Below are 15551 nucleotides of genomic sequence, written 5' to 3' on the forward strand. Positions count from 1 at the left end.
TAGGCCTGCAGGCAAAATGATATTCATCTGAGAAAATGATAGCTGGATACGTCTGCTGCTATGGGGCTCTTCGAGATAAGGCAGCCTGGCACTCTTCTTAGTTTACAGTGAACTCAGCATTTTTATGTAGCCTAGTTTACAGTGAACTCACCAGTTGCCTTGCTTAATCTATTATTCATACATAGCTTCAATTATCAAAGTTACTTGCAAGTAGGAATCCTTGCTGCTGTTTGAGGATGAGAGAGGGAGAGTGAAGGGATAATTGTTACGCTTTTAGCATTTTGCTTATTTATTCCAATTATATTCCAGACATACAGAATTAGCAGCCATTACACATGTCAGTTCAATTTATAGCAAGTAGTCAGATACAATTAAACTGGAAGTACACAAAAAGGTTAACGTTACATTATTGTAGGCTGTATAATTGTAACATGATGTGATTAAACAGTTAATGAAAAAGCCATTTAATGTGCATATGCAATAGAGTGGTGCATGGCATGCTTTTGTACGCCAACCGGGAAGTTAGCATTCCTTGATTGGCTTTTGGATTATTCCGGAAAATCAGATCCAACACTGATCCTACACTGTTATCAAGTGTTCCTGAAGATCTTCATGACCTCTCTCAGTAGTGTTTGATCAGAGTTGGAGCTGAACTCCAAGAACAGGATTGGACACCCCTGCTATAAACAAACTACACCACAGTCAGGTCGCATGACTTCAACGTCACCATCACTAAGCCTCTGACAACTCTTTCAGTCTTTGTTAAAAAAAACTTTTTCTCTGAAATTCAAGCTAATAGTTTGTGAGAGCATGATTATGTACACTATGAGGCTGTGAAAGCAGACTAGTGAGTAGATAAGTTTGGCTGGTGACGTTTAATGTCCCCCGGCGACCTCTGTTATTACCATTAGACACTTTTTAGCAACCGCCTTTTACAAGACAAGTAAAGGCTGTAAAAAAGCACAAGAGAGTATTGTGTATTTTACATAGTAAGGCAAGTGTAACCGTCGTAGGCCAGTAAGCATGTAAACCTCACTCCCCTGATCTCAAGATTGTACTTGGATTTTATATTCACTGTTACATTTACCACCTCATAATGTTACTATTATGGTACAGCCTATATTTTTGTAATTTAGCTACCATGTCAGGCCAGAGAGAAACACATTATATGTGATATTTGAAGGATATTGTAGCTATTTATATTTAGTGTCATATCCCAATACGTTTTAGAGTAATAATAACATTTAATCGTGACAGTGCTAGGACAATAATTCTAACATAATTCACTGTTTACTTTCTGGAATACAGCGTCCAACATCCTGCCAACCAGTGGTTTGAGTTGACTGAGCTGCTTAAATTTTTGTATATTTTTGTTTATCTTAATTTTAAGAACTTTACTGGCATGATTGTTTACATTTACATTAAAGCATTTTTACATAAAACAAATCATGACAAGAAAATAAATATACAATATAACAATAAAAAATATCAGTAAAGTATGGTTAGAATAAGGTTCCAATTAGTGAATAAAATAAGATAAAATAGCCTATATATATATATATATATATATATATATATATATATATTCATTTTGATACAGTTTTCTGCTTTTTTATTAAGACTGCTCTCTTCCTATATGACTTCCTGTACAGATTTTTTTAAGTGAGGATGACCGGTTTACACAAACAGTTAAAGAAATGTCTTTTTGGACAGAAAAGACTCAGAGTTTGTTTTTTCAACTCTTCTTCTGGTGTCTTTGGTTTTCCCTTCCTGTTCATTCCTGTCATCACTGGGCCGCAACCTGAACAATGGAAGAGGGTTACATCTTATTTGATTTAGTGCATGGGAGTCTTGTTACACAAAACACACACACACACTCACACACACTTTAGACCTCAGGCTGAAACGATCAGATTCCACAGAGGTCGTGGAATGAAGACCTGGTTTCTATTAACCCTGATCAAGAGGGCAGTGTCACAAGTCTTGAGGATGAACTGAGCTACCTGAACCCCAAAAGAGATCCTTTGTGTCAACTGAACTTATAGAGAAAACACACACACACACACACACACACACACAGAGAAATTAACATTTTTATTCAGCAAGCATGCAAAATTTACCAAAAGTGACAGTAAAGGCATAGTGTTACAAAAGATTACTGTTTCAAATAAGTGCTGTCCTTATGAACTTTCAATTCATTCATTAATCACATATGGCTGCTGAAAACTTGCCATCAATAAACCACATGTTAACATATATTCACATTAAAAAGTTATATTGTATTGTAATATTTCACAATACTCTATTCTTTCACAATATATGTTTTAATCACCTTGATGAGCGTAAGAGACTGTAAGCATATCAGCTTCTAAATCTCAGTGTTTCATCAAATAATAGGACCAAATATATTATATTATTGTCTGTATGACATTAAGGCTAATAGTGATAAAATACAATATAAAAAATAGGAGGAGGAGAGTATAGGTGCTGCAGAGTATAGGTGCTGCTATATTGTGTTGTTGTGGTGCAGTAGGTCTGAGATCTGCAACCCTGTTGATTAGAGTGTCTTGACCACCTGGAGTCAAAGACACAGAGAGGGCAGCGAGTCACCGGGTGGCACATTGTCCACAGTCACCCACTGCGGTGGCCCCTACAACTTCAGCTCAGACTCTATGGACATCTGCGGGTGGAGTCACTTCTCACCGCTTCCCCTTTCTCTGGAACTGCATTGCTCTTTGTTAGAGTGCTTTACTTTTGTTCTGGCAGTGAAAAGCTGATTGCAAATAAAAGAAGATAAAAAAGAAGGGGGAGGGGGGCACTCAATAGTGACCTGGAAGGGGTATTTAATAAATGTGTTACTCTCAACCTTCCAAACTAGCTCTTAGTAGTTAGTAGTCAAAGATGTAACTTTTTTTTCTCCACTAGGGGGAGACAGATTTGTAGAGGCATGACTGAAGCTCTCTAGGAGATGGAGCTCATGATCACAGCAATTAAATACATTTTGAAAAATCTATGGTTATGCTTCTTTATTTAGAAGTTTAAATTAAATAAATAAAAATATACATATAATTATTGGTGCCCACAAGCGAAAATGCTTCTATTTTAATTGAATATTATAGTATACATTTTATTTTATTTTATTTATAAAAGTTTGGGGTCTGTATTAATAAAAACAATTTTTTAAATAAGTAGATTATTCTAATATGCGGATTTGCATGCGGAAACATTTCTTATTATTATCAATGCTAAAAATGGTTGTACTACTTAATATTTTTGTGGAAGCCTATTTATATTATACTATATACTACAATATTTCTCAGGATTCTAATCAATGGAATGTTTAAAAGAACAGCATTTATTTGAATTAGAAATTATTTGTAACCTTATAAATGCCTTTTACTGTCATTTTCAGTGTTGGGCAAAGTTATTTTTTTAAAAGTAATGCATTACAATATTGTATTATTTCCTAAAAAAGTAATTGCACTAATTAGTTTGTATGGAAGTAATGTTACATTACTTTTGCGTTGTTGTTGTTGTTTTTTGCTCGCATGTGTTTGTTGTTGTTGTTGTTGTTGTTGTTTTGTTGTTTTTTTAAACAAAAGTTCTATTTTTGGCAAATGTAAAGGCCCTTTCACACCATAAGTTAAATGAATAAGCCTCAGGCTGAAGAAAATGTAAATCCAAGCCTGTAGAGGGCGCAGCTCAAACAAACCTCTCAGCTGTGCTTCTATTCTTGATTGCAGAAGATAGGATTTATTTAAAATAGTGTATATATATATATATATATATATATATATATATATATATATATATATATATATATATATATATATATATATATATATATATATATATATATATATATTTATGTGATATAAAACAGTATGACATGATAATGTGATAAATGTTTTTTCCAGACTTCTCCATGAGTGATAGAGTAGTGCTGTGATCCGAGCTGGCAGAGTGGCAACATTAATGTTCTGAACATGATGATGCCTGCAATCTGCAAATCTCCTGCCTGTCTGGTATCTGACATGCAGGGACATGAAACACAAGCTGTTGAATTTCCCACCATCCTCTACCACCCCCCCATTCTAGCAAATTAGTTAGTTCTGTGCATACTAAACAAAACAAGCCTTTGAATTGGAAGTGTGAAATTTGATTTAGGTTTCAGGCCATTGCTGCTCAAAATCAAAAGGTCAAGAGAGATCCGAAGGAACTTGAGGATATCCTGTCCATAAACGCTTCATTCTTGAAAGCAGTTTAATTCACCCATAAACTATGACCCTAGGCACTGAACCATCAAAACGTAATTCCCCTGTAAGCCATTTCATGTGAGCAGTGGAGCATTTCTTGACCACCTTTGTGTTTTTACCTGCTAAGGTCACTGACAGGAGGAAGTCATAATGAACATCTGGAGAAAGTGTTGTGAGACTATACGATCAATTCTTACATTCAGTTCTTCTGCTCTGTCGCAACAGAAATGATCTTCACATCCACAGAAACACGGATAGTAGAAAAAGCAAAGAATTTCACTTTCTCTGTGGTTAACACTCATAAAGTAAATGGATCCGATTTAATAAAGTCCAGGCCTATATGTGACCTTTACAAGCTAATTTTTTATTTTATTTTCATTATAACATTGGGTTTTACCGCAACTGAGACAAATAGCCTGATGTTTGTGTTGGGCCTAAAATTACCTTAGAAAAGTTTCCGTTCGGTTTCATGATTTCAGACATTTGAAACTCTGTACCAAAAGCTGCCAATAATTTCAGACAGTTGTAGATGGTGCAAGACTGTCTCCATGGCAACAAGCCTGAGAAAAGAGCATCTGGCATGTCAACAGGTCCGAGTGGGAAAAAAGGGGCATATGGAGGGGACGGCTGCTGGCAAGTCGTGCAAACATAATTTAGAGTCCCAAAATATAGTTGGAGTATTTGAGATTTATTCCCCTTTCATACTCTCTGTTTTACATATATGCCTGATCAAAAGAAAGGGCACATTTAGTATGCATTTAGATCACCCGTTTTAATTACAAACCTCTAAGGGGATACAAATCCATTTCTTGCCCTTTAATCTTGTCCTATCGGTCTTTCTCTCTCCCTCTCCCTATCTCTCTCTCTCTCTCTCTCTCTCTCTCTCTCTCTCTCTCTCTCTCTCTCTCTCTCTCTCTCTCTCTCTCATTGTCCACCGCTGCCCAGCCCCATTACATCACTGGTGTCATTCCTCCGATTAGTGATCTCAACCTAAACTCTGCAGAGATAGAGAAATATAGAAAAAAAATACCCACTCTAACTAGTAGAAATAACCAGGCTGACAACTGACAAAAGCTTTTCACGTGGGCCTGGCTGACTATGAAAATTGCAGACAATAAAAATGTTTTTAATTCTTTACTGAAAGGCACTTAGAGATGTAATCTTATTGGTCAAGTGAATCAATATCTGTGTGGGTGAAGTCATCAGAAAGCACAGGATGATGTCAGACGTATTCACAGCTCTACCTTAGTGAGTCATGCTTTGTCCTGGAGTAAACCAGAGGTGTGGGCTTACATGAAGCTGACATTTATAGAATATAGGATTATAGAATATTGAGTATATAAATAAAAAAAAGAGTGTTTTTCATCCCTAACAACTTCCAGCGGATGTGTGCAGTGCTGATAGAGTGAGACTGTGGTTCCAGTAACTGTCTAATATCTGTCACACCTCAGAGGGATTTAATAAGGGTTCTTAATCATTATGCTTCCACTATTCCCTTCCCCTTAGATCAATACACAGACAGCACCTGGGGGACGTCTGCTGCAGAACCACATGTGGTGCCCGATGAAGAGTCTCTGGGGACTTTGGCATGTTGAGAAGATACATTTATGTTTAAGACCACTAGTGAAAGTGCTACAAATAATTTTAAATGTATACGTTTGGGCCATGCTATACAAAAAAACTTTAGGCCATGGTACACATCCCGGATAGACTGGTTATAAAGTCTAAATTTTATCATCACATCTCTTATTGTGATGGTGTCTCTCTTTCTCTTTCCAGTCAGTGGTTATGACTAGACTGGACAGTTATTATGACAGTGTTCAGTCATCATCATCATGACTGGAGATCTTTTCTGGTATCACAACAACTCGGTGTCTATTGCATTGCAGTACAGTAGAGACACTCCCTTTCATTTGTTTCTGTCTTCTTCTCTTGTTGTGCTCATGCATCCCTTGCGGACCGACATCTGGGTGACATCATTTAGGAGGTGATGGGTATGCAGTTCTGTAGCAATAGAAGAAGGGGCAGTGACATGGTTGCCAAGTCTGTGTTTTTCCCGCATATTTCGGCTTCTTATAAACTGATTTAATTACAGCGGGTTAAAGCTTTGACATATTGCATAAATTATACGTGACTGAAATGCTTCTATTGAAATGTTTGACCTATTTTACGTTCTACCCATGATAAAACAACGATGGGTTCTGTGAGGGAGGGCCCTGGGAACCTTTATGAAAACAGAACGTGTTTATAATTACTAATATATAGTGTTTTTTCAGCGACTGTAAAATATGTATTTTAGGCATGGGAGTGGCATATTTTGAGGTTTTATGTTTGGTATAGTGTGATTGGGCTAGTTTTGGGCTAGTTTTGATTGACCATTGCACTAGTTTTGTTAGCAGACATGGCAACACTGGGCGGTGGTTCACAAATCTGACAGATACAGTTTATGCATCATGAAAATACAGGAGTAAAGCAATGTCTGATCTAAATACATGTCAAGATATATTATATAATATAAAATATATATTTTTATAATATAATATAATATAATATAATATAATATAATATAATATAATATAATATAATATAATATAGGCTATCATTAATCTTTTCTCCAAACCACTCATCCACAGGTGGGGGGGCATAATATAACCTAATATAATTTGGGGGGAAATTAAACATTTGTTTTGTTATTGCTTTGGTTGTATTATTATTATTAATAATAGTTCTTAGTGTTATTGTACTATACATTATAATGATATTGTAAACTCTAATCTTTGTCTTCTCGCTCTTGTCATCTCCAGGAGGTGTTAGAAAACACTCGTCTTTTATTTTGCATGGACACCTGCAGTGAGGCACAAAGAGTTAACACCGCCCGTGCTTCTCTGTGATGGAGAAATGCTGGCCCACCGTGCTCTGCCACTCACCTCGGCCAATAGCAGCGCTGGGAGATGATGTCATGCGATAGGAGGGGTGCCGCTGCTGATGCTGCTGAGCTCTTGTATCCGAGGAGCAGAAGAGAGGGAGGTGAAAAAGAGGATACCAGAGAAAGAGACAGAAAGAGAGAGAGAGGGGGGAGACAGGGACAACACCTCATCAAGGAGAAAAGGTAAGTGTGGGCATCACAAAATCAAATGATTGCATGTGCTCTGATATTTTTATGTGTGATTTGAACATTGATTACTAAAAAGAAAAAGATTACCTTTGACTCAAAGATTCAAAGTGCCGCATCAGACGTCTAGTGGGAACTCAGTGTTCTTACAGCATGCTGTGTCTGCCATCAATAATGTATCCTGAGCAACTTTTATATGCATGAAAATGAATGTATTAGCAAATCTGTATATGTATCTGTGTGTAGATATGCACCAATGTGTTAAAAGATGACATAATTCAAGGGTGCACTGTGTCATTCAAAGGCAAGAGTCAGTAAACAGCCTTTTTTACACACATACACACTGACTGCAGTTTTATAGGGTTGGATTTGGATTCATTTTGTTACTTATTGTGTTTTGTATTAATATAGTCAATTTAGAAATGATTTTTCCTGTGTTTCGCTTGACATTATGCACATATGTCATTTGTGGCAACAGATAACAATTATGTAAGGGAGTCATATGAATTTGTTTTGTAACGGTGATGTGAGAATATAATATATAATATTGAAAGTATAAACGGGTATCTGTAAACATACAGCTATACGTGCAGTAAGGGGCTATTATTCCAAATGCTAATAAGTGTGTATAGACAAAAGTAGTTGTATGTATGAACAGGGCAGGGCAATGCTTCTCTCTCAGTGGTGTCTCTCCATAGGGTCCATTCATGCCAGTTTTGCTCATGATTATAGATTGAGACAGACATACACCACCACCCGGTGACCGCCCAGGCAACTATCTCTTTAGGTTTTAGTGCTCCCCAAGCTGAACAAAGCATCACTGTGTCCTTCCATCTTATATATCAAATGTCATCTGGGCTGGCATCAGTTTGGGCATTTAAGATCATATTTTAGTTGTAGGATTTATGTAATGTTTAATGTTAATGCTTTCTAAAATTGTCTTGTATACTGAAGAGGCAGCTTTCAGGCGGAGTAACAATACAGAGATTGTGCGTGACACTCCCTGCTGCCCCTCATCTAAATTCATGCTCCCCTCTCACCAAGTGTCCCGCCACATCACAACAAGCGCCTTTTAGACACATCTCATGCACAATGGATCTGCATTTCACATATTCTTCTTGAAAGTAGACATTAGTGTATTAAATAAATGGGATTTATTTGAGTTATCATTCTGATGTTTCAGAACATTTACTTGAGGTCAGAGTGATTTATCCTTGTGGCCAGTAAAATAAAAACATTCTTTCTCTCTCTCTCTCTAACAGGACAGAGCGAAGGGTTGTAAGCGACACACAATACTGCATAAACATGATCTTGGCAGGTAAGCTACAAAAGTCAGCCATGATTCTCAAACACCAAAGCCCCCATTGTCAAAATCAATATTTGAAGGCACAGGTTGTGATTTTTGTTTTGTTACACATGTGCTTGGTTTAAATCCTTTTAAAGAGAAATTAGGAGAAACTGCTTTTAATACATTTCCATTATTATGATTAACTTTATCAAGGTATCAGACATTTTTTTTAAAAATGGCAATACAAACATTTTAGATTCGTTGATAATTAAAATGTAAATTTAGTTTGGGAAAGTTGTACACTTAAAAAAATATTATGTATATCTGAAGCAGGTTTGATTTTTTTAATTATGTAAAAATATTTAATTTATTGTTAACTTATTATTAAATAATTCCCAAACGCTCCCTCAGACTCCCATTGGTCGACCAGACACTTAGTTCCGCCCCCAAAATCACGTGATTGGTTGGGTTTATCAGACAGAGAGCCGTCTTCAGGTTTTCTAACGCGCTAATGTTTGTAATTGCAAATGGAGGGAGAAAAAAAAGAATTAAATTGTTCTGTTTATATTACACTTATACATTTCACATACGCTTTTATCCATAGCGACCTACATTGTGTTAAAGGTACATTGAATACATTTTAGCAGTTCAAGCAATCTCTGGGAATGAGGCCATGCCTAAATGTTTATACATTTTATGTGAAATTGCTTACAGATGCTTTTTAATGCGATTGTTTTGAAATGTGTACTTTTCTGCACCAATCAAGCATGATTAAGATTTTTATATTATATTTTTATATTTACCTGACTTTTCCTCACACAGCATATCGAGACAAGCTGAAGGAGCTCCCTCTAGTGTCACTTCTGTGCTCCTGCATCAACTCAAACAATGCAGAAAATCCCACATACAAGGCTGAGGGTAAATATAAATGACAAAACATTACTCGTCAGTTTTTCTATTTTATAGACACATGCAATGAGCATAAATATAATGAGGCCTTGATACATTTAGCTCACACAGTAAGTACTCTATGTGATCATTCTTAAAGATGCAGTGGATCTCAACTGGTGTGTGATCAAAGATATGGAGGTCATTGAGCTGAACAAGCGGACCTCAGGCCAGGCGTTTGAGGTGATCCTGAAACCTCCCTCTTTTGACGGCGTGCCTGAGCTTAACACTTCAATGCCCCAGCGTAAGGACCCCTCACTGGAGGAGATCCAGAAGAAACTGGAAGCCGCTGAGGAGAGGCGGAAGGTTGGAATTTACACTCACATACCCAAAACCATCACTCTCTTTGGTCTGATTTTGATGCTGAAACTGTATTCTCTCCAGTTTCAGGAGGCCGAGATGTTAAAGCATCTTGCTGAGAAGAGGGAGCATGAGAGAGAGGTCATCCAGAAGGCATTTGAGGAGAACAACAACTTCATTAAGAATGCTAAAGAAAAGCTGGAGCAGAAGATGGAAGCCATCAAAGAGAACCGTGAGGCTTTGCTTGCCGCCATGCTGGAGCGACTACAGGAAAAGGTACAAACTAACTGACAAGGATGTAAAGTATACTATTCATTACATGCGAATGGCTGTTTACAACCCATTTTACTTTCATAATGAGACATATTTAATAGTGAAACAGGATATTCAACAAGAATAAAGGGACTTTAGGACATGGCTTTAAAGATTTGTTCTGAATGTAAATGTATTTTATTAGTTTGTTTAGCTAAAAAGCTAAAACTAAGAACATTTTTAGTGTACCTTTATATCTGTCATTTTAAATGTATTTTTTTTTACCATTCAAAAGTTTGGGATAGATACGTTTTTTATGTTAAAGCTAGAGTAGGTAATGTTGGAGAGCTAGCCAGATTTGAAAGTGGCACCTCTTCTAAGCTCCGCCCCCTCCTGTCAGTGCTCCGTCCAAAGCTACGCCCCCCAACAAACATGAACGCGCATCCCCATTTGGAGTCAGCTGCATGTACCTATCAGACCAGTAATGCGCGGGTTGATCCAAAATGAGCGGGTGCCTGCGCCCGCGGTTACGAGTCATCCAAAAATATTTTTAATGATATTCGGGTCGCGGTCGGTCGGGTCGTTTACCTTTGTAATTTATATAGTACTAGACACAATGTTCTATGAAATACACAGGTCTACACTTTATTGGCTGAATGCGCGAGGATGACGCACGAGCAGTCTGCAGATGAAAGTGGGAAATCCTTATTTACCTTTTGAATGTTGAGCGCGTTATTAACTTTTGAATAAAAGCTGACGCGGGACAAAATGCCCGATTTCCCAACGCGTTGAACTGAGCAATGCCATTGTGCCATTTTAATAGGCTACTTTTAAATGCATATAGCTCAGTAATGTCAGTTTTATGTAGCCTATTTGCTGAGAGGGGGCGGGATTTTTGTTGGGAAAGTCAGGGGAGAGAGACGCACACGTAGATTAGACTGGATAAACACATGCAGCATCTTAATTGTTAAGAAAATGAAACGAAATAAATGAATAAATCAAGCCTTTATCATACAGCATTCTGAAAAATACGCACCCCTAGTTCCTCCGTCTATGGCCCATGACGCGATGAGCATTTACTAGCTACTTTAAAAAACGCGGGTCGGGTACAATATTTTCTTTCTTTTTTTTGCGGTCCGAGTTGCGGGCGGGTTAGTTGAAAACGTCGATCGGGTGCGGGTTGTTTATACATTGACCCGCGCATCACTGCTGTGCACGCAGTGGTGCTCGGGCACGAGACATGAAGGCATCTGATTGGGTCTTTACATTCGCACCGAATGGCAGTGATTGGTCAGAGTTTTTACTGTCCTACAGCTGCTACAGAGGTCAGATTTGTTTCATTCCTTTTTCTGAACACATAATGTATTGACTACTATCAGAATGGAAGGACCATTTCACCCAGTATAAAAAAAAATGTTTCTGAACAGGATTACCAACCCTACCTTTAAGTGTCTTATTCTCACCAAGGCTGCATTTATAAAAATAAAATAAAAAATAAACAGTAATATTGTGAAATATTATTAAAATTTAAATGAACTGTTTTCCATTTTAATACATTTTAAAATATAATTTATTCCTGTGATGGCAAAGCTGAATTTTCAGCAGCCATTACTTAGTCTTCAGTGTATAATTAGAATAATTCAGAAATTATATATATGTGATGATTACAAATTTAGTGTTTTCCTGGCCTTTGTGCTTCTGAGTCCCTTCCCAGTCTAACTATAGAATCAGAATGAATATTGCATTAGTATGGGGTGGATAGTTTCCACACTTTGTTTGTTGTTGTATTTTGCTTCACTCAGGCACACTAATACATGCATCGAGTAAGTTTTCTTTTGTGTGTCTATTTAGGACAAACACGCAGAAGAGGTGAGGAAGAACAAAGAGCTGAAAGAGGAGGCCTGCCGGTAGAGGAGCGCCTGCAGCGCAGGACTGCTGTGGCTAAAGTCGAGGGGAAAAGTTATGGAGATGAAACTGGTGAAGAGAAAATAAAACAAATGGTAGCCAACACATCTCAAAAAGGGGACATATTGGACATCGATAATGACAATTTGCAACACATCAAGCTTTTGTGGAAAGCTACTTAATGTTATTAAAAACAGAAAAAATATTGTCTAGATGGCAATGCAAGGTGCACTAAGGGAATGTTGCTTGGTGGAGGACAGGAATTGCTTCAGAGCAGAAGAATGAATATACCAAACTGATGACTTGGAAAAAGAGGACAAGAAATGAAATCGATGAAGAGATGCTTTTTATAACCTCCATATCCAGTACAGATGAATGCGTTAATCTTAAAGTCATCCTTCTCTAATGGAAATCTCTCTTTACTGTCACAAAAGCATCTTTTTCCAAAACATGTGCCATTTACTGAGGCTTTGGCTCAAGCTTTTTTAATTATCGTTTGATATCAATATTCAATAATCAATAGGGTTTCATAAAACCTCAGGCATGCTTTTACAATATGTATTATTAAGCATCAGTAATCAGACGGCTAGAGGTACAATATCTATTTCCTGCTGTGATGATGCAAGGTGACATTTTTATACAAATTAATGTTAGATTATTAGAACATTCTGGATGCCTAACTAATCTGAAAGCTCATATTCCTCTCACAGAATAAAAGTGGAGCACAATGACACTTTAAGCACAACTCAGACGCACATTTAGCTTTTTTCATTCATTACATTTGTATTTAGACGCTTATCAGTAGAAAAACACATAGTGGCATCTCGGAAAATGAAGAATGGAAGCACTCAGGTGTGAGATAAAGATCCGGTTTGTATTTGGGAGATAGTTGGAACGTTTTAGATATGAATGGTGCACTTTGCTTTGGCATGCCACTGAGCTTTACCGTATAGTCTTGTTTCTTTTACTCGTTCTATACAAAGACAAAGGAGTTTGATGTTGGTATACAGCGTCAAAAAAGAGCCGTCGTATGTGCAATGATGAGAATTGATGTTAATCGACCTGATTTTGTGAGAAAATGGAACGTAAATGCTCACTGTGTTTGTAATTTCCAGATGACTAAATTCTCTAAACAAAGTCAAATAAATGCTTCTCTTAACTAAAACAAAGGTTTGTTTAATGCATTCTAACATGTCTGATTCATACAATTATTGCACTGAAACAAACTATTACAAAGTGAAAATCTATAAATGTTTTCTGTACCTACTGGCAGATTAATACAACAATATAGCAATGAAAAGTACAGTAAGAACTGAACTAAGAAGAACTAATTCTGAGGCACAACAATGGGTAAAACGCATGTACAGCCTAGACTAACAGTTATAGCCTCCAGTTTAAGAGCGTAGTGCTTCGCGTTTTTGACCTTCACTCTCCTCAGAACATTGATCTGGTAGTAGATGGGTTTAGACTCCAGTCCCAAGTCTTCCTCACCATCTTCAGTTACACAGCCTCTTTTTTCACATTTTGCCTCAGAGATTTTGTGTGGGATTCGTGAATCGTCAAAGGAAGTTCTGAATTGGAAGAAGAAACTTTGTTTTTTTTTTGTATTTAACCTTTATTTAACCAGGTTAGTCTCATTGAGATATAGAATCTCTTTTTCAAGAGAGACCTGGCCAAGATAGCAGAACAAATTAGATCACACAATCACAAAACAAACACAAAAAAGGCAAAGACTACTCAAGTGCATTTCAATTAAATAAAAGTGCCATTACTTAAAACATTTGCACATGTGGATGGACTCATGTTCTATAGATTTAACATAACATTTAAAATCATTCAAGGAAACTAAACACTGTAGTTTAAGTGTTTTCTGTCGGTCATTTATACAAATTCACAGAACTGCCTTTTGTTTAATCAGTCAATCACAATCTACTTCCCCCAAACTACTTCATATCATTGGTACCATTCACATAACTGAGATTAAAATAAACAACAGTAATGATTGATCAGATCAAAGACTCACTCATACGTCCATGGTGACAAAGATCTGTTTGGAGACAGGGAGGCCTCCATTGAGATGTACGGAGATGAGTCCTGGACGACCCACAGTCCTTTCTTTTTACGTCCAGCACCTAAACGTTTAGATTTTCCTTTTCTTTTTGACTTTTTCTCTGAAGAATCGCATTCTACACCTAATATAAGGGCAAGCAGGAAAAGCAGCAGCACAGCTCTGAAAACCTGAGGAGATGGAGAGAAAGAGTAGAGTACTGCCGCGTGTTTCTTGGACTTTTTGTTTTGATATTGTTCATTTTTCCCAAAAAAGCATTCAGCCCTTAACTATATGTGAATCTTTGAGATCCATTTTTTTAGACTAACCTTAGACATCTCATGTTATGAGACATATATACACTCAAAAAAACATGTATAAAAAAAAAATAGAGCTTAATAAAACATTTTGAATAAATCTTAATGGACCAAGAGAATGGAGTTTATGTGATTCGTATTTATAAATTTAAAAAAGAAAAGAAAATATGTTAAAAATTAATGATAATGAATCACATAAACTAAATGGTCCATTCCCTTATTCCATTAAGATTTACACTCATTTAAAATTCTTAATCCATAATATGAATAATATATAAGGATTATTAAATTCAATTTGAAATCTCAAAATTCGTCAATCTTAAAGAAAAGGCTTTCAAATTGTATATAGTTATTGAGTTGAATGTCAGTTAAGCATTTTTATTTACATAAATGAAGTGGTGCATATCCTGAGAACTCAACAAAACAAACTAAATTTACATTTTCTCACAACAATTTGTTGTCCTGCAGATCAAATTTCAAGTAGATAATATCTAGATTATACTCCTCCAAAATGAAAACAACCTCCTAAAATTGTTCTAGTCACTGAAAGAAAGAAAGAAAGAAAGAAAGAAAGAAAGAAAGAAAGAAAGAAAGAAAGAAAGAAAGAAAGAAAGAAAGAAAGAAAGAAAGAAAGAAAGAAAGAAAGAAAGAATAATTAGAGTTAAATGAATGGGTGTTAACTCACCAATGAGAGCTGCATCTTCAGAATAGAAACTGCATTGAATCTGCTTGTGTTTATATGGGCTGGTGAGAAAGAGGAAGAAACTTCCCGATCTTGACGAAGACAGAGAGACAAATGAAAGTAGACAGTCATCTTCAGATCACTGAACTCCCTGACAATGTAGACCAACATGCAATGCATTTCTCTTTGTGACATCAGTTGAGAATCTCAAAGTGATCAATAAGTTTGATCCAAGGTAATCAAAAATTAGTCCGAATATATTATGAAAAATTTGTCATTTAAATGAAGTAACTAACTACAATTTCCATCATGTAATTTGTAATCAGAGGGACAGACACGGACACCACTCTCTGTGCTCTCCCACGCTCTCATCTCTCACCTACACACACATCAGTAGACTTATGAATAGCAAATGTGTATGCAGCAGTGCATCGAGATGCACTT

The 15551-nt window shown here is 36.6% G+C and overlaps 2 protein-coding genes across 3 annotated transcripts; one reads left to right on the forward strand and one right to left on the reverse strand.

Moving 5' to 3' along the window:
- The first annotated feature begins 7252 nt into the window (after positions 1-7252).
- Positions 7253-13222, forward strand: stmn4 (stathmin-like 4). Of its 2 annotated transcripts, XM_079584539.1 has the most exons (6): positions 7253-7365; positions 8631-8686; positions 9479-9574; positions 9705-9910; positions 9989-10180; positions 12008-13222. In XM_079584539.1, the coding sequence occupies exons 2-6, from the start codon at positions 8674-8676 to the stop codon at positions 12065-12067; spliced, it is 567 nt and encodes a 188-aa protein (XP_079440665.1). In that variant the 5' UTR covers positions 7253-7365; positions 8631-8673; the 3' UTR covers positions 12068-13222. The 2 variants fall into 2 exon arrangements, with proteins under 2 accessions (XP_079440665.1, XP_079440664.1); XM_079584538.1 differs by lacking the exons at positions 7253-7365; positions 8631-8686 and adding an exon at positions 9101-9280.
- A 166-nt stretch (positions 13223-13388) lies between these two features.
- Positions 13389-15198, reverse strand: il17a/f3 (interleukin 17a/f3; the record flags this gene model as incomplete). The annotated part of the gene is made up of 3 exons (XM_079584545.1): positions 15111-15198; positions 14085-14299; positions 13389-13632 (listed from the first exon to the last, which is right to left on the reverse strand). Exons 1-3 carry the CDS (start codon positions 15123-15125, stop codon positions 13389-13391), a joined length of 474 nt encoding a protein of 157 aa, XP_079440671.1. The 5' UTR covers positions 15126-15198.
- Between the last annotated feature and the right edge of the window lie 353 nt (positions 15199-15551).

The sequence above is a fragment of the Phoxinus phoxinus genome (genome assembly GCF_949152265.1).
Source record: "Phoxinus phoxinus genome assembly, chromosome: 16".
In the NCBI taxonomy this organism is placed as follows: Eukaryota; Metazoa; Chordata; class Actinopteri; order Cypriniformes; family Leuciscidae; genus Phoxinus; species Phoxinus phoxinus.

Coding starts and splice junctions, on each gene's coding strand:
- stmn4 (XM_079584538.1), top strand. CDS start 9,184: ATGGAGGGAGAAAAAAAAGAATTAAATTGTTCTGTTTATATTACACTT. Junction 9,911..9,988: donor CCGCTGAGGAGAGGCGGAAG/GTTGGAATTTAC, acceptor TATTCTCTCCAG/TTTCAGGAGGCCGAGATGTT. Junction 10,181..12,007: donor TGGAGCGACTACAGGAAAAG/GTACAAACTAAC, acceptor GTGTCTATTTAG/GACAAACACGCAGAAGAGGT.